Raw genomic sequence first — 25,570 nt, 5'->3', positions numbered from 1 at the left:
TCTATGTCAATGTCATTTTACATTTGTATGCAGGGAGGTTGCCTGTGGGTAGGCTAGCTGAGAACCCTTCTGTAAGTGGTGTGGGTTTAACCCAAGTCTGTTCCTCAGCACCACTGTCCAGGGTACTACACAGATTAGTGTGCTGTAGGTAAATCTTCGCCCCCAAGTACAGCCCTCACTGATTTTGTACTGTACTCATAGTATCTAGTTGCATATTGAGTTGGTGATGGCTGTATCGCTGACCTTTTTCTGTTAGTGTATTTTGTAAGTTGAGCTTTGGTACTAAAGAGGCATTTTCTTTTTGATGCACTTACTTTGCCTTCTCTTTAAAATTTACTGGCATTTTAAACTTAAACAATTAAATATTCTCTTGATTTTCAGATTTATTGCTCTAATATTTTAGCTTAGATCTATCCAGAGGTGATAATTTTATGTTTAATAGGTTTACAAATGTAAAATATCAATCAAAGCCTAACAGATATATGTTATAAGGCTTTTTAAAAAATATATATATATGAGGCTTTCTTTTTATTGAAAACTGTGCCCTGCAATAAAATAATCTAGAGTACTTCTATTTGGCAAATAATGTCCTCTAATTGACCATATAATTTTTGTGTATTTACTTAGTGAGAATTCATTAAGAATTTCAAAGTATTATTTTAATGACTATAAAATGATTTAAAATACTAGTTTCATTTTGTGTACTTAAATGTATGATCAAATGACTAAATTGTTTAGATTCATACCTATTATTATCTATAATAATGTCTTGATTAATTAGTGTGGTTAAGAGAGGGTATCGGGATTACTGAAATTTCCCAGTTAACTGAGGGTTTATTCAATTAAGCAATGAAATTGCATAGGTAAAGATGCTGACATTTGGGGTAGGTTTTGTCTGTCAAACTCTTTTTAGTTACATAAAGTCATAGCAGTCCCACTGTGTATTATTAGGAAGGAGTATCTGATGTAGAGCACTAGTTTCATAATCATATCATTAGTTGCAGGATTAGTAGACTTGGAAGGAAGTCTCATGGATTGCAGAGCTAAACTTGTAGAGCTTTTCTGGAGCCAGTGTTTCTTAGCTGAGCAGTGAGATTTTTCAGCAGAAGGAAGGATGCCAGCTTCTCAGGGGTCCAGTGCCGATTGTGACTCAGATGTCACTGAGATGTTGTTCCCTGTTTATCTGTGCGAGGCAGAATGTTGTAAAATGATGAAAATGTGTCTACATGTGGTATATATGTATGACAGGTACTAGGTGGTTGGTTTTTTTCCTTTCATTAAACATTTAAGTTCTCTCAACTACTAGTTGGCACACAAGGAATTGAAAATCAAATCTGAATTATAAAACTGGCTGTTTTTTCTTCAATAGATGAATAGTTTTTAGTGTTTGGCTATTTTCTTGAACTTTCCTGTTTTCTATCAGTTTGTCTCCTTTGTCAGAATGATTCCCTGGATTTGTGATTATTAAGAAAGATGATTATTTATTTCTGTACTGTAGATAGAACTGTAACAGCTACAAGTACTGTAATTGTGATTTTTTTTTCCTTAAAGGAGGAATTCCGAGAACTTCGAGAACAGCCTAGTGATCCTCAAGCTGAACAAGAACTCATCAATAGTATTGAACAAATATATTTTTCTACAGACTCATTTGATATTGTTAAATATGAGCTGGAGGTAAAAAATAAAATTCATTAAAACCTGTCTAAGGCCCCTTCCCCCCCCCCCCAATGATTACATTTGTGAGATTTTAATGCTTTTTAGGGATGTTATTATATTTTTTTGATACCAGGATTGGTCTGTAATGACCATATTGTGATTCACTGAACTGTCTGCATTGTTTAAAGGTGAAATTATTTTAAAAAACGTAAACTTAAGTGCAGGAGTAGAATATTTGTCCAGGAAACATTTCTGTATTTTTGTTTTTTAACTGTTAACACACAGTATGTTAATATGCTGCCTCTATTTTATTTTATGTTAAATACGTTTAGAAAAGCTCTAGGATTTTTAATCATGGATATATATCTGCATAATTGTGTAGTCATGATAAGTATCCCTATGCCATAATGTTTACAACATTGGCATTTTAAATTTATAAGAACTTCCCAAAAAAGCCAGAATAGTAAAATTTGTTGTTAGACAAAACCAAACACAATGTGCATAGACATACTTTATATGCAGTACATAGAAAGGCATTCCCCATCTCATTCTGAGGTTTCATCAATCAGTTGACAGAGACTTGGAGTCTAAGTTGGAGTTTCGCACCTACACAGTGGTCTACACTTTTGGTAGTTTCCCATGCTGTCCTTCGAAAGCCAGTGTATAATCATGTACTCCAACAGCTGTTGCTGTCACCCTGAGGTGCTTGCTTACTACTCACGGCATTTCAGGGGGGAAATACGCCTTGAATTCTGTCATAGAGAAGTAGGAATATACCTGTGCTGGTAGCGTGGGGAATTCTCCTGTCACAGATCATGAAAGCAGTGTCTCCTAGCGTAGGAGTCATGGGTCCCAGTGGTAGTGGGATTTCCTGGAGGTGGGAGGCAGCTGTGGTGGAGATGGTGGGCTGGGCAGGGAGCACAGAGGGTAGGGGAACAAAGATGTGTAGGCTTTTGTGTCTGGAGTCTAATAGGGGAAGTAGGGGTGGCAGGAGGAATGAACATGATTGAGATGTGACACTGTTTTGTATGCACAGTTCCTAAGTCAGAGGTGTACAGGTAAATGACACCAAACTAAACAACTTATTTTACGTTTCTCTAATGGATTTGTTTTTTAGAAGCTCCCTCCTGTTCTCAATTTGCAAGAATTAGAAGAGTACAGAGACAAATTGAAACAACAACAAGCTGCAGTGAGTAAAAAACACATTTCTTTGTGACAAAACCGTAAATGAAACACAGCATAAAGATGTAATGTTTTCAGGTGTTATGGTTTAACTAATATAGTAACATTCTAAACAAATCATACTTCACATGACTTTTTCCTCAACTGATACATTTATATTAAAATTTAATGCCTATTCAGAACTGGAAGTTTTTTCTCTGGAATTCTAAATGTGATGAAAGAATTTTGAGCTTTTTTTTTTTTTCAGATTACTAAGTACCTTTAGGCTCCTTGTCATGCAAAACTACTCACAGTTTTGTTATGGAGTTTTTGTTTGTTTGTTTGTTTTATCTCAGAATAAGAGATTCCCATTTCTTGTTAAAATATGTCCAAAGAGAATACAGGTATAGGATTCAGAAAAGCTGAATTGTAATCACTTAGCATTGGTAAATAAATCTCTTTTGTTTTATCTGTGAAGTGATGGGTTAGACCAGCATTTTCTTTAGTGCCATAAAATTCTATAATTCTGTATTTCCTCACGTTAGGCTGAACTACTTTTATAAAATTCAGTCTATATGTAGTTACTATTGTGTTTAAGATTACTCATCTGGAAAATGAGGAAACATGTAACCCATTTCTATAGATTGATGTGAGTGCTAATTGAGATAATGTAGGGAAATCACTTAGTACACTGCCTAGCACAGTGCAAAATAACAATAACTACATTGCCTGTTTTTAAAAAGTATGTTTTTATTGATTTTAGACAGAGAGGAGGGCAGATGGAGAGAGAGAGAGAAACATTGATGTGACAGTGAAATTTTGATTGGCTGCCTCTTGCACACCCCCTACTGGGGATTGAGTCTACAACCCAGACATATACCATGACCGGGAATCAAAATGGTCACCTCATGGTGCATGGGATGACGCTCAACCAACTGAGCCACCCCAGCCAGGGCTACATTGTCTATTTTTTAAAAATAAACCCAATTTGGTAAAATTAGGTGGGTTTTTGTCTGGGTACATCTATAAAAATTCATATCTATATACATCTATACATGTATGTATAATTTCAAAGCAGATTAAGAAAACATGAAAAGATTAATGCCATTCATAAGTGTGTGTGTGAATAATGTTTAGTTCTCAGTTGGCCTGGAGGTGTGGGGAACCAATTGTGTTTCCTGAGCAAACATTCACTAAATAACTTCAGTGTGCCATGCTTTGTGCTGGACTTGGTATCTCATAGTGTAATCTGACAGAGGCCCATGAAATTGTGAGATAAGAGCCTCATGTTTAAAATCATTATAACTAACTTGCATGCATTAACATTATTCATGGAATTGGCTCAGAAAACCTGAAATATCTCCATAGCATTCCAAAAAACACATGTTCTCAGTTCTTCAGAAGAAAGGGACCAAAATGCCATTTGTCTTCTTATGTGGTAAAAAGGGTCTGCAGGGTGCAAGGACCTTCTCTGTTTCCCAGATATTGTCTTCATAAATTCAGTTGATTAAACACTTATTTATCTTAACAGTTCATCTTTTCATGCAAATCCTGAACTCTTAAAGATGATTAAACTTTTGTGTATGTTAGTCAAATCAGATAATGATACTCAGCAGTTATAATGAACATTTGTTGAGTACTGTGCTCTGTGCTATATACCTCTTACTAATTTCATAGCCCAGAGAAATATGTGTGATCATAGCATACTGAAAAATTTATAGGGAAGACCTGTAGAATATTCTTGGAAATTTAAAAAATATAAAATGTAATAGGAAGCATGAGTTTGTTTTCTTACTTTCTTTGTTTGATGGTATGTTCTTATAGGTGTCTAAAAAAGTAGCAGATTTAATCCTTGAGAAGCAGCCTGCTTATGTAAAGGTAAAGTAATATTTGTTATTTATTTGTTAAAATAAAATATGTTATTTCAACGTGGGAATGTGAACATCAAAATATTTGTTATATTTTGTTAAATCAAGGATACTGCCTTATTAGTGACCTATTCTGTGTGGATATTATTCTTTTTACGCTAGATGAAAATATTGTTATTTGTTATAATATAATATATTATTATAGTGAAATTTAAAAAATGAGTGATTTAGTCCTGAAACTGTTGAAGTATTTTAATTTATTCTTTTGTCTATAGTTTTGTAGCAACATATTCACTCTGTGTGTGTGTGTGTGTGTGTGTGTGTGTGTGTTCTCATTTGGGGGTATTTGCCAAACTGAAGAAATGAAAGAGTTTTTATAACTGATTCTAAAGTAATATCTTTGGTTTTCCAAACTGTAGATTAGCCAATGAAAATTGCTTTTATATTCTCTGTAACATGTAGATTATTAATAATGAACGCTCAATGGCAATATAACAGTTGGTCTTTAAAATATGATAAAATTGGAATTATGCAGCAGAATCTTTCTTTTCATTAGAAAAATTAGAGACTTAATCCATTGAAATATCTACTAGTGTTCAAAAGAAAGCATTCATTGTCAAAGCATCTTAGCAAACAGAAATCATATTTGTCATATTCTTGATTACCTTGTGAAATTCTGTTGGGTAGAAACATTTAAGTGGATATATTAGTCTTTATTTATGCCTGTATAAAGCAGGATGGGTCTAGATTTCCTTATAAGCAATAATAACTAAATATTTCGTCATATGTTGTTGTGAAACTCAATTGAAGATTGTCGTTTTAAATAATTTTATTGAAATATATACCAACAGTTTTCAGGTTCAGGTATTTATTTTTGCTACATTGTTTTCCAAGTAGGCTTTTCTTAGAAACCCACTAAAGGTTTTGTTAGAGTACCGTATGAATAGGAAAGAAAAATAAAGTGCCTCAAATAATAACCTGTACCTAATCTTTCCATAGGAACTTGAAAGAGTCACTTCATTACAGACAGGTCTTCAGTTAGCTGCTGTTATCTGCACAAATGGGAGAAGGTATTGCAATTGATGATATTTTCTTCTTTAAACTGGAAAACACTTCAAGGAAAACTATGAAACTATCATTGATAATTGATTTTTTTGTTATTACTGTAATTTCTAGAACACCACTTAGTAACAATATATATTATGATCTAAAAACTATACTAAGAAGGTATGTGAGAAATGTCTGTACACCTAGTTATGGTATAAAAACATTACTGTTTTTGTATTTGCTTAGATTAGTGCTTCTCAATCTATCTATGGTGAAGGACCAGTTTTTTTTTTTCTTTTTAAATTTCTAACTTGTTACAGGGTGTTATTTTTGTAAGTGCAATAAAAACAAAGTACTAGGGAAATGGGAAAAAACAAACAAACCAAAGACATACAAAGTACAGTCCCAATTTTTTTATTATTTATTCATGAAACATAAAATTATTATGTCAGCCTTCTCCCTAAATGTTTTTAAATGCTTATTTTCAGTTTCTTTGTACTTTTTTTCTGATGGGCCAGTGACAGTTTGAGGATTGGCACTAGTCCACCCATCACACTTTGAGTAATGCTGGCTTAGATTGAGCCGTTGAATAAATTTGTCACATAAATTTGTGATAGTAGTCGTAATGCCTAGTTTTAAGAGTAATCAAGGATACTGCCTTATTAGTGACCTATTGTTCTGTGTGGATAGTATTATTTTTATGCTAGAAAAATTTAACTATTTATTGTTCACTTTTGCAGACACTTGAATATTGCAAAGGAAGGTTTTACTCAAGCTAGTTTAGGCCTTCTTGCAAATCAAAGGAAACGCCAGTTGCTGATTGGACTTCTGAAATCTCTGAGGACTATAAAAACATTGGTATATACAGGTTACTTTTTAAAAATTAAAACTTAATTTTATGGTTGAGACAGGTTTTACCTTTGATTTTTTTTTTTTTTTTTTCCAGCAAAGGACAGATGTGCGCTTGAGTGAAATGCTAGAGGTAAGTTGAGAAGGCTTGGAAATTTGGCGCTCTCGATAATATTAAATAGAAAAGTTATAGTGAAAAAATTCAGATGGGCATTTTTCTCAAATTGGTAGGTGGTATAGAGAGCCCTTTTAGACAGGCAAAGGTACTCGCTCTAGAGCATTTTTCTATTGACATAATGTGCTTCATTTAGAAAAATTTATTTGGATAAATATTTAGTTTGTAGCAACATGGGAATGTGAACATCAGTATCTTTTGATTGTATTTGCACTCAAATAATAATAAAATTGCCTTTTTCATCTAACGTATAGAAGTATTTTGGATATGTTTCACGTATTAGTTATGTTTGGTATCTCATGTTAATTGGTTTTCTGAGTGAGCTGTGTGTTTTCTCTTTCACGGTTTCCTAGCATTCTCAGTCTACTTCTGTTACAAGGTTCACAAAAGCCTAATCTTCTATGCTTCCCTATTACCACTGAAGCTCCTTAGGGTAGGAACTTTATCTCAGCATCCCCAGTGGTTTGAATTGCATTGTTGAACTTAGGTATGACCTTAAGGAAATAAATTTTTTAGGGTTTTCTGTGTAATCACTGTATTACTTCTAAACTACTATGATTAAACTAGGGTTTGAGACATCCATATGAAAAATTCTTTTGACATTAAATTAATGTTTAGGTGATAAAATAGTCTGAGGCTATTAATGAATATTTTACTTTTTTCCAAATTTATTTGTTTTAAAAATATTTATTGATTTCTTGGTGGTAGAACTGTTGAGTGCTGTGGTAGAACTGTTGAATGTTGATTACAGGTAGAGTGTATAATTGTTTTGGGACGTTTTATGTAAACATTCCCTGTGAAGCAGCTTGTAATCAATCCTATATAGGTTTTATACACATGTCATGGTCATAGAGAGCTGTGACTGTATATTTGAAGAAACAGAATATTTTTTTCTATGCATGCATTTTAAATGTTTTAGGTCTGGACCTACTTGCCTCTCTCTATTTTATTATTTGTTATTGGTATTCTAATCCTTACATAAAAGAAATTAAACTTTTCTGGTTCTATAACTTTTGCATAGAGGACAAACAGAGATTTCTGCAGGGGCTTTAAGAAAAATGTCTCTAGTCTAATGACTTCTGTTGTTATCTTAAGGAGGAAGACTACCCAGGAGCTATTCAGTTGTGCCTGGAATGTCAGAAAGCTGCCAGCACTTTTAAACATTACAGTTGCATAAGGTAAAGTAATACAGAAATTTTAAAGCTGACACTGTTGCCTGTTTTTAATGTAGGAATTGTGTTCTAAACAATATTAATACACATTAAAAATAAATATTAATTGCTCTGTTCTTTAGCATTCTTGTTCATAACTGGGCAGTACAATAAAATTACAAATAATAAATCTTAAGGTGTGAAAGATCAGATACCCTTTCTTTTCACCTCATAGACACTCATGTTCTTTCCAGTCTCATTGATTTTCATTTTTATAGAGAAGTAGAGAATACATTTCTCTCTTCATGTCCCCATTGTATTTCTTGGGAATTCTTCCTCCTTAACTTTGCCCAGCTTATAAATATTGAGAGCATTATTTTAGTTTGTTTTTCAGATCCAGATGGTTCTAATGTTTGGCTCATCCTGATAATAATTTTTGTGGAACTTACTTTTTGTCATAGTCATGCTTGTAATATTTAAGTGACTATTTAATGTGTTACACCTTTTGGTTAGTTATTTATAAAATGTACAATGTAAAAATGGCTGCTACATCCTTTGCTACAAGTTCTAACTTTATTAATGGATGTTTGGTTGGCTTAAAGAGAAGGTTTTGCATTACTGATGCCAGTACCTTGGGAAAGCTCTAATCCCCAGTTGTAATTCCCATCATTGCTCTAAAACCATCACAAATAAACATAATACTCTAAGTAAAATAGTGTTCTTGCCAAGCAAATCCAGTTTCAAATTAAATTCATACCTATCGTCGAATACAGCCCCTTAGTTTCTCCTGTATAGAAATTCTGTCAGATAGTCAGTGAGCCATGCTATAGATGTTATAGATGTTGATTACGAGTATTTTAAAAATAAAAAGATTACGGTAGACCAAAACATTAATACACCTTTGAATTGAATTTTTTTAAATATACTCTGACATCATAGGTCTCTGCTGAGTGTAGGGTAAGGGCTAGCTATTTCCCCCCTAGAGATGCTCTTTAAATATTTATGGTATTTTTTCTTTAGGATCATGCATATTGAAACAACACACTTTTATTGGATTAGGAAATACATAATTGGGTAGTACCGTGGGTCCTGGAAAAGGGTAGCACACGTTTAGTTCATTTTGCAGTGATAAATTCGTTAGAGTGAGAACAGCTTATTTATGAGCAAGTGAATGTAATTCAGGCAGTTATATATTTATTGTTTATTATAGGCCAGGTGCTCTGCTTTGGAATTGATTACATAATGAAAATAATATTATTTCTAGAGAACATAATCCATAAAGAAGGACTTGAACTGAAGAAGGCACAAATGGGATGGGGCCTTAGGAAGAAGGAAGTTGAACACACAGTGTCAGGGGTCCTCAAACTACGGCCTGCGGGCCACATGCGGCTCGCTGCAAACATTTATCTGGCCCGCTGGTTGTTTTTGCTGCCGCTGCCTATTGCTTAGCAGCCGACTAGTTTTTTTTAAACTGTAGTCAGGCCCTCCAACGGTCTGAGGGACAGTGAACTGGCCCCCTGTTTAAAAAGTTTGAGGACCCCTGGTGGAAGTATTGGGATCTCACTTTTCTTAGGGGGCCAAGACAAAGGAGGACTTGAAGTGGGTGCAGGAGTTGAGCTAAACAAGATCTGAGGGGTTGTGGATATGAGATTATAAGTGTCATGATGAAGTTTGTTGCAAAGATGGCAAGCAAAGTGAGGATTGGCTTTATAATAACAAAGAAGTCAGAATTGACCTGTTGGGGACAGATTTGGTTGATGTATAAGTATAGAATGAGGAAATTTTATAAAGAGGAGACATGTGCAACTGAAAGGGAGAAACTTGAATAATTGAAAATTGATGGGAAAGAGTGAGAGGTTGAAAACAAAATGGAGTACATAATATATTAAGACTTTGCAGGGATTGTAGTAGGAAGAGATGGGTATGGAAATTTGGTGGAAGGAAATTGAGGGAGTAGGTGACTGGTGTTGACACTATTTTTTCTATTAAATAGAAATTTTATTTTAGCTGTGCTAAAGTAAATGTCTTACTGGACCAGAGTTAGTTATATATAATGTTTTTGAAAGAAATTCTCATTTGGGCTTTTTAGAGTCAGCATGAAGTAGCTTGTAAGTACTTTTTAATTAATGTATATAGTGGTATGTGGAGGAGGTGTGATGACAGCTATCTGACCTGGTCAGATTTTGAAACTGAAAAGATCTGTAATGATGATTTAAATTAATAATGGTTTTATTTTAGATAATACAATATATAAGAACTGTGCTGTGTTTACATATGTGAGTCATCCAAGTAATAAGAATAGTTTGTCATAATCTCTGAAAATAGGTAAAAAATACATGCACAAAAAATATTGATGGCCAAGGAATTTATTGTAATGGGTTTCCTGGGAAAACTGGCTGAGTTGTGTGTTTTTTGTTTGTTTGTTTGTGTTTTTTTTTCTTTTTTCTTTTGAGTTGTGTTTTTAACTTGGTGAGTTAGTGACAATGTCAGGGTGACTCAGGAAACAGAGGTGCTAGTTGGAGTTGTTTGGTGGATATGACAGCCCCTCCACCAAGAAGTCTCCCCCCGACATACCAGCACTGTTGCCTTTGCTGGCTACCATTCATCCTGCCTAACCCAGTCCTCTTTCCCCTTTGCTTCTTATTTCACCCTTTTGATCCTAGTTGGGAGAACATGAGAGGTTTGTTCACTTCTTGAAGATATATGACATGGGATATACAGGTAGAATAATTTGATGTGTCAACAAGTTGAGTCCATGAAAATGGCAGGAATTTTATTACAATTTCTTCTTATTTTTGCCTTTATTAATTAGTTATTAATTAGATGCACCTTTTTTATTGTACACATTTATTTTCTTTTGCACTTTTCCCCCCTGGTCTTCTAAATACAATATTGAACCTGTTCTTGGTCTCTTCAGACATGATTCATCAACACTTTATTCCTTTAATTTACCTGGAGCTGTGGAATTTAGCCAAAGCAAAGATTTAGTCTTTGTTTGGACCTGAGTGAATCAGAGTGAAAGATCATTTGACACTCTGGTAATCATGGGAATAGTAATTAATTTCCAACTGAATTTACACTTTCATTTTCGTTAACATTTATGTTTATTTTCATTCCTGTGGATGACTAGAGAATTATGAAATACATTTCCTTTAGAAATGTCCTTTAAGAAAACTGTGTGTTAGAGCATTTTTGAAATTTGGTGTGATTTTTTAAAAAATATATTGTTTGCAAGTTCATATGTATAGTGAACCTGCTTGTCTACTTCTTAATTTTCCTTGGTGGATTCTATATTCCTCCTTTCCTTCCTAGTAACATTGCTTCTTTATTGGAAATAAAATTTTTGTTAGAAGGAAGGGACCCTGTAGTCTTAGGAGTAGATTACATGATTCAGAAAGGAAGAAAAACAGAATTCACATATTTGCTTCTGTACAAAGAGCCATTGATTGTATACCTACTAAGTCTCAGGTTATATGACTATATAGATTAATACATGAAATACCAAGTAATAATGATGTAATCTGTTGATTGAAAAATGAAAGAAAACAGGTCCTTATTTAGTACCTTGTATCTTCCTTGAGATGTGCTGTGTTTCAGCATATTTATTTATTTATTGTTTCAGCATATTTAATTAAGATACTGTGACACCAGTTTTCTTCACTTTTATAACTGACAGGGAACATTTTTATATTTTATGACATTTTTTGAGTTGATTGATTGAAGGACATACAGTTGGGATTTGCTAGGAATAAGAATCAGAGTGTGTTTATGTTCAAGTACATCTGAATGAAGCATATAATTTCTTTTTTGAAATTTATCCAAATTAGTTTCAAGAACAGTTATTCTTAAAAGTCAGAACTTCTTTGTTATTTTTAATTTCATTTGAAAGAAACTAGTTGAGTGAACCTGAGCATATTATGGATTATGCACTGAAAAGTTTGCATATCCTTTGTTGAGTATTGTACTTTAACATAGACAGATGTACAATCAGCCCTCCATATCTGTGGGTTCTGCATCTGTGGACTCAACCAACCATGGATCGGAAATATTGGAAAAAAATAAGAAAGTTCCATAAAGCAAAATTTGAATTTGCCACACACTGAGTACTATGCTGAATTCACCCAAATGAAGTGATGTGTAGACATACCCCTACTATAGCCTATATGCAAATATGTTATATGCAACTATTACACCATCCTATATGATAAAGGGTACTATGCAAATCGACTAAATGGCAGAACTACCGGTCACTATGATGCGCACTGACCACAAGGGGGCAGACACTCAACATAGGAGCTGCCCCTGCTGGTCAGTGCACTCCTGCAGGGGGAGCACCGCTCAGCCAGAAGCCCTGAGCTGGGCTCATGGCTGACGAACACAGCAGCAGCACTAAGGATGTCTGACAGATGGGTCCTAAGCTGTCAATTGGATATCCCCTGAGGGCTCCAGGACTTCAAGAGGGCGCAGGCTGGGCTGAGGGACACCGCCCCCACTCCCACCCCCAAGTTCACGAATTTTGCACTCTAGTTTTACATAGGGGACTTGAGTATCCACAGGTGTTTTGTCTGCAGGAGTCCTGGAACCAAACCTCCATGGGTATCAAGGAATGACTGTACTTAATTCTCATAATCATTACAATATCCTCCCCTTCCCCCATTATTATAATCTTGGCAGTTGAATGAAAATTATAGGTTGTGATACTTCTTTAAATTATAGATATATAATGAACACAGCTTTTAGGTACAAATACAGCAGTACTAGGGACTATTCTTCTCCTGTTGCCCTTGATTCCTTTCTAGCAAGAGGTACCTGCCCTCTCTGCTTGGGCCAAATTATTGATACTGTGCTATTCTGACACTACCTCAACTCCTTTTTATTTTAACTTTTTTACTCTGCCTCCTTCCTGCACGCCGCACCATTTAAAAAATAATGTTAAGTAAATCACATGGCAAAAACATACTGTTTTAAACAAAAGGGAAAGGGAAAGGATTTTCTCTCTACCCCATTCCTTTCCTTTCCTATTCCCTGGAGTAAACCACAGCTTATTAATTAATTTTACAGCTGATGAATTTCCCTAGTAGTTTTAATTATAACTTAAAATAATACATTAAGCTATCTTTTTTTTCTGGCTTATCATTGTAAATAGTTGTTTACATTTTTATAAATTTTTTTGTATATTGTTTTGTTACAGTTACCTCTAAGAATTGTTTTATTTTTTAATATGGGATACATGGGAGGTGAATTTTTAGATTTTGAAATGATCTTGATTTTGTCCACACACATGATTGAAAGAAAAAATAGAAGGCATTGCTCAGTTATTTTCTAGCCTCCCATTTTGTGGATAGCATCATATGTTATTCTTCTCATTTCATCATAAAGGGTCTCTTTCTTTTAGATATTTTTAGAATTTTTCTCTTTTTAGTTGATGTTCTAAATTTCACCAGTCGCCTAGAAAAGTCATCTATGTCAGACTCTTTACTCCTAGATAATGAGGCAAGCATGAAGTATTATTTAATGTTTATCTGCGTGAGGTGCTGTTACTTGTTACGCCAAGAGCTTTTGCAATTTATTTGTTCTCTAGGAGTTTAAAATAACAGGCAGTTAAAAGGCTGGACTGAGGGATAATATTCTAGTTAAGAGCACAGAGTACACAAACAAAGAGCATCAGAGACGGTCATGCTGTGAATGGCTCACTTCTTATACCCTGCAGGAATGGAAAATATTGACATTTATTGGAGCGGCAGTGGAGGCTAGGCGTCGTTAGCTAAGGCAGCACTGACTGTACGGTCATTCTAAATTAGATTTTATTAAGGTTTCCTCACTAGAGCTTTATTTTTTAGCTTTTAAAAGTTGAATCATGATGATGGTTATGATAATACTCTTGGAGGCTGTTTGGCCTTTACTATGTGTCAAGCTCTGTCCTAGTCATTTTCCTTACTTTTCATACTTAGTATTGATAAAATATTCCTCCGGAGTTGTTGTTATTGTCTCTGTTTTATAGACGAAGGATTGATGCTTTGTAAAATAAGTGGCAGAGCCAGGATTTAAATGTAGGTCTGTTAGAGTGCAGGGCTTGTTGCTTTTAACCACTACTGCACTGTACTGTCTAATAATGTCTGGCTACTATATACAGTGGGAAGCTCATGGCTAGTAAGCCAGTTTTTATTATTCTGCTTCAGTAGCTAATTGTATTATTTTCCTAGACCTGTTTCTGCCAGTTGTGTTTGTTACCGTTATTAATGTTAAGTAAGTAAAATAATGAAATGAAGCAGTTAAGTTGAATGCATTGGAAAAACAAAACATATTGTTTGAAAGTTAAATTGAATGCATTGGATAAACAAACCATGTTTTTAAAAATAAATTTCTTTTTTAATTTATTGAAGATGAGACAACATATAAAAATGGTGGGATATAAAGTAACTAAATATAATTTGGCATTCGGATTGATTTTCATTTGTCTCTAAATTTCTATTTCACCTTAGAAAACTGAAACTTGAAATTACATACAATTTATTTGTGATTTGGCTTATATGAGACTAAGAAGTTAAAACTCAAATCAAATGAAAAGACTATGGCTTTAAATCAGAAATGACTGCGTGGTATATGGTATTCACATGTATATATTTCTGTTTTAACTTTGATCAGTTGACCAACCAAAATGTCTTCCACTGAACTCTAGCACTGGTTTGGCAAATTTTGTCTTTAAAGGGATGTATAATAATATTTTAAGCTTTGGTTACAACTATTCAGCCCTGCCCTTGTAGCAGGAAGGCAGCCATAGTTATATGTAACAAATTTATGTGGCTGTGCTCCAATAAAACTTTATTTAGAAACATAGGCTGTTGGCTAGATTTGGCTCCTTGGCCTGATCTTTGCTCTAGAATTACAATTCAAGTTGGAGATGTTTTGATATCTTTAGTATCCTTAACAACGACTCTGAGCTTTTTATGTGGTGAATGATTGCGTTCTGGGTTAATCAGGGATTTCTGAACAGAGCCAGAACAGAGATCTGCTGGCTAGATTCAAAGTGATCTTAGGAGTTATTTCACAGTCTGCTTATGGTTTGGAGGATCATTTGGACACTTCATTATACCCCAAGGTTGTTAGTCTGGCTTCAAAATGTTTAAAATCAAATTTTCTCTTGAGGTCTCTTGATAAATCCTCTGCCAGCTGTGAACAGATGGAAACCATTGGAATAAATCTGATCTAAAAAGACTGGAATTTTCATGGGCCATGAACATGCACTATAAACTTACAAGTATAAATTTTACTTAAGTTTACTGTAACAGTTTTAGCACCTTATCTAATCATATTCAAAGATGTGAAAACTGGGTAACTGGTGTTCACAATATAATAGAATCTGGAAACGTTAGAGATGGTAGCAATCTTTAGATCTAGCCCACTTTTGTATAGGAAGCTGGTGCTCAGCGATATTAAGAGACTAGACTTAAATCACATGGCTCATTAATAACATAGCGAGGAAAGATCATTAAGAAGCTAATTACCTTCATACCATCTTGTCTTCTTGTACGGTCAGATTTGTACAAAATTTGGATTTATGTGCAACCTTTTTAAGACTCGTTTTGTAAGTGTGTGTCCTAGATCAGCTGTACAAAGGAACAAAATTAGTTATTTATGGACATGTTATCTTTAATATTTTCTGCAGTGATGGTAAAAATGCCCCCAAAATTGTTTGATTCATTCCATTAAGCTTGTAAATAGCCTTTAATAGCTTTTAGCCTTCCATCTTAGAACTACTAATTTTTTTGACAGTAATGTAGCTTTTATTTACCCAAATGTTTCTGAATAGATCCTTTTAACATACTTTGATTAATTGATTTAAATGACTTGAATTTATGTTTCCAAGTGTGGTGAAGGGCTTCTCTAAAGGCTGTGCAGTTAAGATGTCCACTCCTTAATCACATAATTTTTATATATGTATTTATAATTAGTAGTAAATTGTTGTCAAACTGGAGTTGTCACTTTTGAAAGCATTTTTAATAAAACCCAAATGTTTAATTTATATATTTTATATTTAACATCTTGTTCATATTATTTTCATTACCATGTTTGTATTAACCCTTTTTTAAACATTTTTATTTTAAAGAGAGAGGAAGGGGGAGGGAGGGTGGGAAGATGGGGGGGGAGAGAGAGAGAGAGAGAGAGAGAGAGAGAGAGAGAGAGAGAGAGAAAGAGAGAATGATTTGTTGTTCCACTTATTTATGCATTCATTGGTTGATTCTTATATGTGCCCTGACTGGGTACCGAACCTGCAACCTTGGCCTATTGGGATGAGGCTCTAATCAACTGATCCACCTGGGCAGGGCTTGCATGAATTCTTAATACATAGTATATAGAATCATTGTAACCATATACAATAGAAGCAACAAACACATCTAGGTTTGTAGTAATTTTATAAACATTAAAGCCCATTTTTTTTTCAACTTAGAAGCTAAAGAAATTATTACTCTCACCTATTAGTGAATTTAGGTATATTTCTTTTTTCTTCAAGCTCAAAATAATTCCCTAAAAGGATATGTTTACAGGTTCTGACCTACTTACTGTTCCAGGTATTCTTGCCTCTCCAACCTGTGTCTATCTTTAGCCTCAGGTGGACTTTTGAGCCCCATATGATAGAGGAGTAGAACTTGTTTTAGCTCTGCTTATCTCTTTTTTCCTCTTGTTAAGGCACCTGTAGACTTAGAGTCTAGTGTTGTTCTTTTCCTTCTAAACCACTTTCCTTTTTTTACTCATCTCTATAGTTTCTTTATTGAGGTAGAAAGTAGGGGCTAATGGCATGATAGTAAAATTTTGCCATTTTGTTTGAATTGCAGATTTGACTCAGCAGATACTTTTTTTATCTGCTTTGAGTCAGGTGTGAGTTTATTTAGTCCTGGGAGGTCACTGGGCAATAAGCCACAGTCTGTGCTTAGAGAGATAGTCACAGATATTCCTTAACTATAATGCACACTGTGCTGTGAACATGGGACATGGGACTCAGGGGAAAGATGCTGATTTTTTAAGGGGTGGGATGAGGAATTATTTAATTTAATTCTTTGTTATTCTAAGGCACTAACATGACTATCCTTTTAGGAATATTACTTTGGTGCCTTTAGCACTCATTTTTATCTTCATTCATTTATTCTTTTTTTAGGAGGTATCACAGAAATTGTCCCATAATCATATTTTCAAGGAAAATCTCAGTTCTGTCTACAAGAATTCCCTTAACCTATTAATATCTGTGGTGTGGCTATTTTTCAGGCATAAATCCTGTTTAGAGAACTTAGTTTTTCTAATATGGTATCAATCCTACATTATTGGTTGTCAAAGAATATAGTTTTGCTCACTCTTAGTTATTACTAGAGAATATAATCTCTCTATATTATTGGTTTTACTTTTCTGACAAATTGCTTTATATCTGTCTGTATCTACATATATCACATCACTTTGATATTATCTCCTCTGCTAGTATTAAAAGGCTCTATAAGAAGCAAATGGAATCCTTAAATCCATTATTGTATTTTCTGTAAGGTTTTGCCAAGAGTATTGTGCCTTAAGAGTAAAGGTTATTGTCTCCTTATCAAGATTGGCAAAACTTTCTCTCAGAACTTAATGCCAGAAAAGGGGATTTTTGTGTGCCCACCCCCCACCTTGAGTTTGTGTTGATATTACAGACACTGATTGTATACTGTGACCGTATTTGCTTTGTTGCTAAACTTTGAGAATCAAATTTATGATCAGATAACAGTTGTAAAAAACCTTGTATAATTCTGCCGTATCAAAGTACATCTTTCACCTGTTCTTACTATTTTATTTTACTTCTCTCTTAACCTTTTTATTAAAATGTTTTCTCTGTGATTGTATTTATTTTGTTATATATCAAAGATCTTTTTTAGTAATGAGATATTATAATTCAAATAATGATAGTTCTCTCTCTTTTGTTTGTTTTTAACTAACCTAGGGAGAATTAAAGGGAACAAAATCATTTTCAGTCACATATCCCAAGTGTATAACTTAATTAATTTTTACAAAGGGAACATACTTTTGTAATTACCTCCTAGAAACCAAACAATTCTAGTACCCCAGAAACTTCCTTCATGCCCATCCCAGTCATTATTTTCCCACAGTAATAACTGTTCTGTTTGTTATTAAAGTTAGTTTTATCTATTTTGAACTTTATGTAAATGGAATCATATGTTATGTACTTTTTTTTTAACTGACTTTTTTTGTCCAATATCATGCTTTTGAAATGCAGGTGATACATTTTTATTGCTATAGTATTTCATTGTATAATTATATCACACTTTATCCACTTAATTCAGTGATGGCGAACCTTTTGAGCTTGGCGTGTCAGCATTTTGAAAAACCCTAATTTAACTCTGGTGCCGTGTTACATATAGAAATTTTTTGATATTTGCAACCATAGTAAAACAAAGACTTATATTTTTTATATTTATTTTATATATTTAAATGCCATTTAACAAAGAAAAATCAACCAAAAAAATGAGTTTGTGTGTCACCTCTGACACGTGTGTCATAGGTTCACCATCACTGACTTAATTGTTCATAGATAATTGTGTTGTTTCAGTATTTTTTCCTCTTACACGTGGTGCTTAACAATTATGTCTGCATTTCTGTTAGACGCATATCTAGGATTCATGGGATACAGAGTGCGTGTTGAGTTTCAGTAGATGATACAGTTTTCCAAAGAGGTGTCAATTTCCCCTTCCGCCAGTACAGAATTGGTGTTTCATTTGCTCTACATTTTGGCAACATTTGTTGATGTAATTTTTAATTTTTTTGAAAATTTCTTTAGCCATTCTGATTGCTTATTAAGTTGTCTTATTGTAGTTTTAATTTGCATTTCCTGAATGCCTAATTGGAGTGGCTATTAATATTTATTGGCCAATTGGATATCTCCTTTGTCAAGTATCTGTTCAAGCATTTTGTCCTTTATTTGTATTCTGTTCTGTTGATTTATTTATGTATACTTATGTTGTCACCGTCTTATTGCTGTAACTTTATAAGCTTTAATATATGTCTTCCAGCATGACTCTTCAAGATATTCTTAACTATTCATAGCCCTTTCAATTTCCACATAAATATTAGAAACAGTTTGTCAAATTCAGTAAAGTAAAAAAACAAACAGAACAAAAAAACGCTGCTGGAACTTTGATTAAAAATTCACTTATTCTAGGAAATCATTTTGTGAGAACTGGTAACTGTATTAAAGGTTTTAGTCTTTTTCCTGGTATATACCTTAATATAGTTAAGTCTTCTTTTTTAAAAATGTATTTTTATTGACTTCAGAGAGGAAGGGAGAAGGAGAGAGAGATAGAAACATCAATGATGAGAGAGAATCATTGATTGGCTGCCTCCTGCATGCCCCACACTGGGGATTGAGCCTGAAACCCAGCAGGTGCCCTGACTTGGAATCAAACCATGACTTCTTGGTTCATTGGTTGACGCTCAACCACCGAGACACGCTGGCCAGGCAAGTCTCCTTTATTTTAGGTATTGTTTTACTGAAATGGGATTTAAAATTTTTTACTGTCTTATTCCTTTTAATATATAGAAACTAGAGGCATGGTGCACAAATAGTATGCATGGGTGCTGTCCCTAGGCCTGGCCGGTAATCGAAGCACGAGCATCTGGCATGGAAGGGCAGGTCCCAGCTGACCTCTGGGCCCTGAGCAGCATCTGGGCCCCAGACCCCCGTGTGTGGCTCCTCTGCCTGAGTCAAGCCCTTGAGTCCCCATGCAGAGATGGGGTGAGCGTGGCCAGACGCTATGGGCTGGGGTGCTGTGTAGGCCATTGAGCCCTCCAGTGGTGCCACACGGAAGCCAGGAGAGCAGTGCGCTCTCTCCTGGCCAGCTTTGCAGACCGGCTCCTGCTCGAATCCACGGGGAGCCCGACCATCTCCTGCAGTCTCGGCAGCTGCAGCCCGGCTCACCTGGAAGAGGCCGTGTGGGTGTGGGGCGGGCTCCTCGTGGGTGGGGGGCTTCCTTGGCACGCGAGCCCTAGCATCCGGGGGAAGGGTAGCAGGGGGAGTGAGAGCGAGCTCGGCAGACACCCCACATTCTCACCGCACCTCTGACCCTGTCACCCCCAACCTCAGGTAGCTGGTGAGAGGTTGCAGCCCCCCTCGCCTGAGTGCCACGGGAGGTTGGTCACTGCCACCCACCCCTAGGTCCCCATCCTAGCCTGGGGCCCAGCCCAGATAGGGCGATCAGGGCTTGCCGGTCACTGGTGGCCATCTGCAGGGCAATTGATCAGAGCTGGGCCCTCCACCCGCCTTCCTCGCACCTGCCTTAGCCAGGCACCACCCACTCACCTGCTCCACCATTCCGCCACAGTCCTGCTCTTGTCGAGGCTGGCAGCGCCTCCACTGCCATCCACCGCCAACGCTGCATCGCCGATGCCCACCATGTTCCGTGTGACCCCCTGATGGTTAGCGCACGTCATAGCGAGCGGTCAAACTCCTGGTTGAGGGGACAGTTTGCATATTAGGCTTTTATTATATAGGATTCATCTTATTTTAAAAATTCTACTTTTTACCTGTATTATACTTTTTATCTTTAAACTTGGTATTAACTTTATCAACTTTTAATTCTTAAATTCTTAATTTTATCTATAGATTCTTTAGTATTTTTTACTTATAAAATCCTGTTGCTGTTAGAAATGACTTTTATCCTATACTAGAGGCCCGGTGCTGAAAATTTGTGCACTCAGAGGGAAGGGGGGTTCCCTCAGCCCGGCCTGTGCCCTCTCGCAGTCTGGGACTCCTCGGGAGATAACGACCTGCTGGCTTAGGCCTGCTCCCGGGTGGCAGAGGGCAGGCCCAATCCCTAGGTGCAGCCCCTGGTCGGGGTCAGAGCAGGGCCTTTGGGGGAGTTGGGGCACCGCCCCTGTCATGCACAGAGCAGGGCGGATCGGGAGGTTGCGATGCCACCCTCAGTCACGCTCAGGGTAGGGCCGATTGGGGGGTTGGGGCATCGCCCCCTGTCACACTCAAGGCAGGGTCGATGGGCAGGTTGTGGCGCCACCCCCTGTCACGCACAGAGCAGGGCCAATCAGGGCTTTGGGGCGCTGCCCCCTGTCACTCACAGAGCAGGGCCCATCAGGGGGGTTGGGGCTCTGTACCCTGTCATGCACAGAGCAGGGTTGATCAGGGGGTTGGGGAGCTCCCCCCTGTCACGCACAGAGCAGGGCCCATCAGGGGTTTCGGGAGCTCCCCCTGTCACTCACAGAGTAGGGCCGATAGAGGAGTTGGGGCACTGCCCCCTGTCACACACAGAGCAGGGCGGATCAGGGGGTTGGGGTGCCGAACCCTGTCACACTCAGGGCAGGGCCAATGGGGAGGTTATGGCTCTACCCCGTCACACACAGAGCAGGGCCCATGGGGGGTGGTTGGGGCGTCACCCTCTATCACCCACAGAGCAGGGCCAATCATGGGGTTGGGGCGCCGCCACTGTCACACTCAGAGCAGGGCCGATGGGGTGGTTATGGCTCTACCCCGTCACACACAGAGCAGGGCCCGTGGGGGGGTGGTGGGGTTGGGGCACCGCACCCTGTCACACACAGAGCCGCAGGGTGATCAGGGGGTTGGGGACCTCCCCCCTATCAGGCACAGAGCAGGGCTGATCAGGGGGTTGGGGCGCCTTCCCCTGTCACGAACAGAGCAGGGCTGATAGGGAGGTGTGGCCCCACCCCCTGTCACACACAGAGCCACAGGGCGATCAGGGGGTTTGGGCGCTGCCCCCTGTCACGCTGATCCCAGTGCCGGGAGGCCTCGCGGCTCCGCTGATCCTGGTGCTGGGAGACATATTACCCTTTTACTATATAGGATAGAGGCCTGGTGCACGTGTGGGGGCCGGCTGGTTTGCCCTGAAGGGTGTCCTGGATCAGGGTGGGGGTCCCCACTGGGGTGCCTGGCCAGCCTGGGTGAGGGGATGATGGCTGTTTGCAGCTGGTCACACACCCTTCAGGGTGGGGGTCCCCACTGGGGTGCCTGGCCAGTCTGGGTGAGGGGCTGAGGGCTGTTTTCAGGCCGACTGAAGCTCCCAACCGCTCCTTTTTTTCTTTTTCTTTTTTTTATCCTGGGCCAGCTTTAGCTCTGGCTCCAGCTCTGAGGCCTCTGCTGCTCAAAGAAGGTATCTGGTTTGTTTCGGTTCTATAATCGAAGCAATGTATAACTCCATCTCTGAGATCCTGGGCTCGCTGAAAGCAGGTTTCTGGGGTTTTGTTTAGCTTTTATATTTGTTACAATGTTTCTTAAACTGCAAGCTCAGAGGCCTGCAAGGCAGGCGGGGAACGTTGGAGTCCTCCGTCACTGAAGCAAGCAAGCCTCATGTTAGTTTCAAGCTGCCTGGCTGCCGGCCGCCATCTTGTCTGGCAGTTAATTTGCATATCTCGCTGATTAGCCAATGGGAAGGGTAGCTGTTGTACGCCAATTACCATGTTTCTCCTTTATTAGGTAGTATGATAAAAGGCTAATATGCAAATTGTCCCCATGGGCCGGAGTTCAACTAATCAGGAGTTAGACATGTGCTGACCACCAGGGGTTGGTGCAGAATATGGTGCATGTTGGTGACGCAGCGCTGGCAGTGGGCAGCAGTGGAGACACTGCTGGCCCCAATGGGCCCCGACAAGAGCAGGACCATGGTGGGATGGTGGAGCAGGTGAGTGGGCAGCACCAGGCCAAGGCAGGTGCGAAGGGAGGCCCTGGCTGGCCTCTGGAAGCCACTAGGGACCTTACCCATGCACAGATTTCGTGTACTGGGCCTCTAGTTTCTTCATAATCTTTTTTTCTTTTCTTTTTTTTGCCTTGTTATAGAACCAGTAGCACAACTTACTACTCATGCTATTGATCTGTGAACTTATTGATTATTTATTCAGCTAACATGTATTTAGTACTTAGTTTTTCTCTTTTAAAGGTAGGCACATCTAACTCTCTGTTTTATTTAATAGTGAACTGAATTCAAAGCTGCAAGATACTTTAGAACAAATTGAGGTAAGAAGGATTACATCAGAAATTAATTGGCTTTTTTCAGCAGTTTTTGAATAGCATAGATACATTGTATGTTTTGACTTTTGTGTTTTTACCAGTGTTTCTAGATCACTATGCTATATTTGTTTTGCATTTGGAATATCTGTACATGGTCAAGTAAATGTTAATCTATTTGTAAATGCAAGCAATTTCTTTTGAAATTATAGGATCTAAAAACGGTATTTGAAAATATCATTATATCCAGAAAGATCCCCAAATTTTAGTCATAGGTATATTCTCATATAAATTATAGCCAAAATACTTACCATGTTAATTTTTTTTATCATCCATTACTACTTTTTTTGTTTAGTGAGTTAATTTATTTAAGAATGATTATTGGCTGATGAAAACACTCCTAAATTCCTAACCTCAATAATATTTCCTATAATTCAACAAAATCTAAGAACTGGAAAGGAAAAAATATGTCATTACTAGCATAAATGAGGTTTTGCTTTTCCTCCGTCACTTATTCAGAGTTCATCTCTTTCTATGGCAATCTTTGCAATGCAGGGTATTCATTTTTATAAATTTAATAAGAATTATTTGGTTTCTTATATTTTATTGTTTCCGATAAGGGTAGTTATAAAAATTTAGGCTGGACTTTCAAATGGCGTTTTGTGAAAGTAGTTTTTGTTAATAAATGCAATTATTTACTAATCGTAAGAATGTCTATTTGATAAATCTAAAGATAACTGCTTTGAAAATCTTTTAAGTATGTAATCACTTAAAATTTTAATGAGGAATTTCTTTTGAAAGCTCTGTATTTATTCACTCTTAATATGCAATAGTTTCTGTATGTAGAAAAGTCATTATTTTAAAATGAAATAATTGATATAGAAATCTATAAAGTTGTTGAATTTAGATATAAAAGATATGTATTTTAAGGTCAATGTAGTTTTGTTGAGAATTACTTTTCAGTGATTACAATAGGATTGTTTCATTATTTTTTAATAGTTGCACAAATTCAGTTCATATAGTTATAAGATTTTAGTAGATGAGGAAACAGTTAAGTAAAAATTACAAAACTAAAATTTTTTTGGTAGCTGTTATACAGATTTTGTGTCTCTTGAAACACTAGACATGTGTTGTTGTTGTTTTTAAACATATTAATAACATCTTGGTAAAATTTGATTATAATTAGTAACAAATGAGAATTATAATTTGTTTATATTTTTATTTAAATTTGCTTTTGACCATTAGATCATTGTGATAGTAAAGGGCTTTAAATATTAATTAAAAGTGATAAGTTAGTTTTAATATTTTCCCATTGACTTGAAAATCTAATTCTTTCACTGCCTCTTGCCTCCTCTTTTACTTACATAGGAACAGTTGGATGTGGCTCTTTCTAAAATCTGCAAGAATTTTGACATTAATCATTATACCAAGGTTCAACAAGCTTATCGACTTCTTGGAAAAACACAGGTCAGTCTTGAAAGGTTGCTTTTTTAATATTAGGCATCTGCTAATACTCATCATTGCTTAAGTCTGAATATTATTAACGGAGTGTCCTTAAAGTTTTATTTGACTACGTAAATTTTTTAGCTGTCTTCACAGTAGTAACATGGTTGTTCACGTAGGCTCAGAGTATATGTAGTGTGATTAAAACATTACAAACGTTTGTTTTGAAATGTGAAGTGTTTGTCAGGTTTAATATTTTCACAATTTCATGTAGGTTTTAAAACAAGTGTAGTATAAGGTAATTCTGTGGGGGAGGATATGTAGTCTCTTTTACTTCACCTTTTGGTCCTGAATGAGAACTTCCTTTCTGGGAGTTCCGTGGTTCCTAGGTGGGCTTGCATGACTCCCTCGGGGTGGTATATACACTTTCATGCACTGTGCACATTTGTCTGTAAAGCAGATAAATTGCATTTATCAGACTTTTTTTCAAAGGATTTTCTTATCCCCAGAATGTCCTCGTACTCCCTCTATGCTTCTTGGCTTTACATACTTTTACTGCTCAATGTCTTCCTTGAAAAACTTGAAAAAGGGGTGTGTAGGGTTATATAGTATCTACAGAACATCTAAACATGATAGATGGAAATGCTTTCTTCCATTAAATGGTTTCTTGTCTTAGAAAGAAATTTAAGACCTTACTAAGTCATTTAAACTATACTTACATTTTTAAATCTGAGCAAATAAATTTTTTAATGTACTTTATTAATTTTCATGTCCTAAGCTATACCTACAAAAAACATAAGAAAGAAAATACTTGGTAGTTTTGAGGGTTATAAGACCTTTGAAAATATGATTATAACTTCTAATTTTCCCCATTAGAGAAAGTTATTCACCCATTAAATATCTGTCGGTACCTACTTTTGTTCATTGCTTCAGGCACCTCATGTGAGGATATAGGCCGTCATGTATCTTCTCTTCTAGTGAGGAAGACAGACATTAAAAAATAATATGATGTCAGGAGAAAACAAGTGCTATAAAGAAATATATATCAGAGTAAGTGGATAGGGTGATGTAAAGTACTGATTTATATAAGATGGTCAGGATAGGCTTCTCTGAAAAGGTGACCCTTGAGAAGCATCCTGAACAATTCAAGGAAATGATGGCAGAGGGGATCCAAAGGTGTGTTTATGAAAGACATATTTGACAAAGAACAGGATGG

General features: G+C 36.7%; 1 protein-coding gene across 12 annotated transcripts in view; it reads left to right on the top strand.

The window, feature by feature from the left end:
* The window catches only part of VPS50 (VPS50 subunit of EARP/GARPII complex), a 122,954-nt gene that overhangs the window by 20,742 nt on the left and 76,642 nt on the right, over window positions 1-25,570 (top strand). For all 12 annotated transcript variants that reach the window (XR_004970900.1, XR_004970899.1, XR_004970898.1 and 9 more), the window contains 9 exons: window positions 1,552-1,674; window positions 2,774-2,845; window positions 4,642-4,695; window positions 5,685-5,755; window positions 6,473-6,590; window positions 6,679-6,714; window positions 7,852-7,934; window positions 22,878-22,920; window positions 24,280-24,378. Coding sequence is in view for 6 of the 12 variants with exons in the window: in XM_036328169.1 (XP_036184062.1) it covers window positions 1,552-1,674; window positions 2,774-2,845; window positions 4,642-4,695; window positions 5,685-5,755; window positions 6,473-6,590; window positions 6,679-6,714; window positions 7,852-7,934; window positions 22,878-22,920; window positions 24,280-24,378 (699 nt within the window). In the remaining 6 variants the exon portion in view is untranslated. The remainder of the gene's footprint in view (window positions 1-1,551; window positions 1,675-2,773; window positions 2,846-4,641; window positions 4,696-5,684; window positions 5,756-6,472; window positions 6,591-6,678; window positions 6,715-7,851; window positions 7,935-22,877; window positions 22,921-24,279; window positions 24,379-25,570) is intronic.

This window comes from Myotis myotis, unplaced genomic scaffold, assembly GCF_014108235.1.
Source record: "Myotis myotis isolate mMyoMyo1 unplaced genomic scaffold, mMyoMyo1.p scaffold_m19_p_11, whole genome shotgun sequence".
In the NCBI taxonomy this organism is placed as follows: Eukaryota; Metazoa; Chordata; class Mammalia; order Chiroptera; family Vespertilionidae; genus Myotis; species Myotis myotis.
This window is presented reverse-complemented; position numbering and strand designations above follow the sequence as displayed.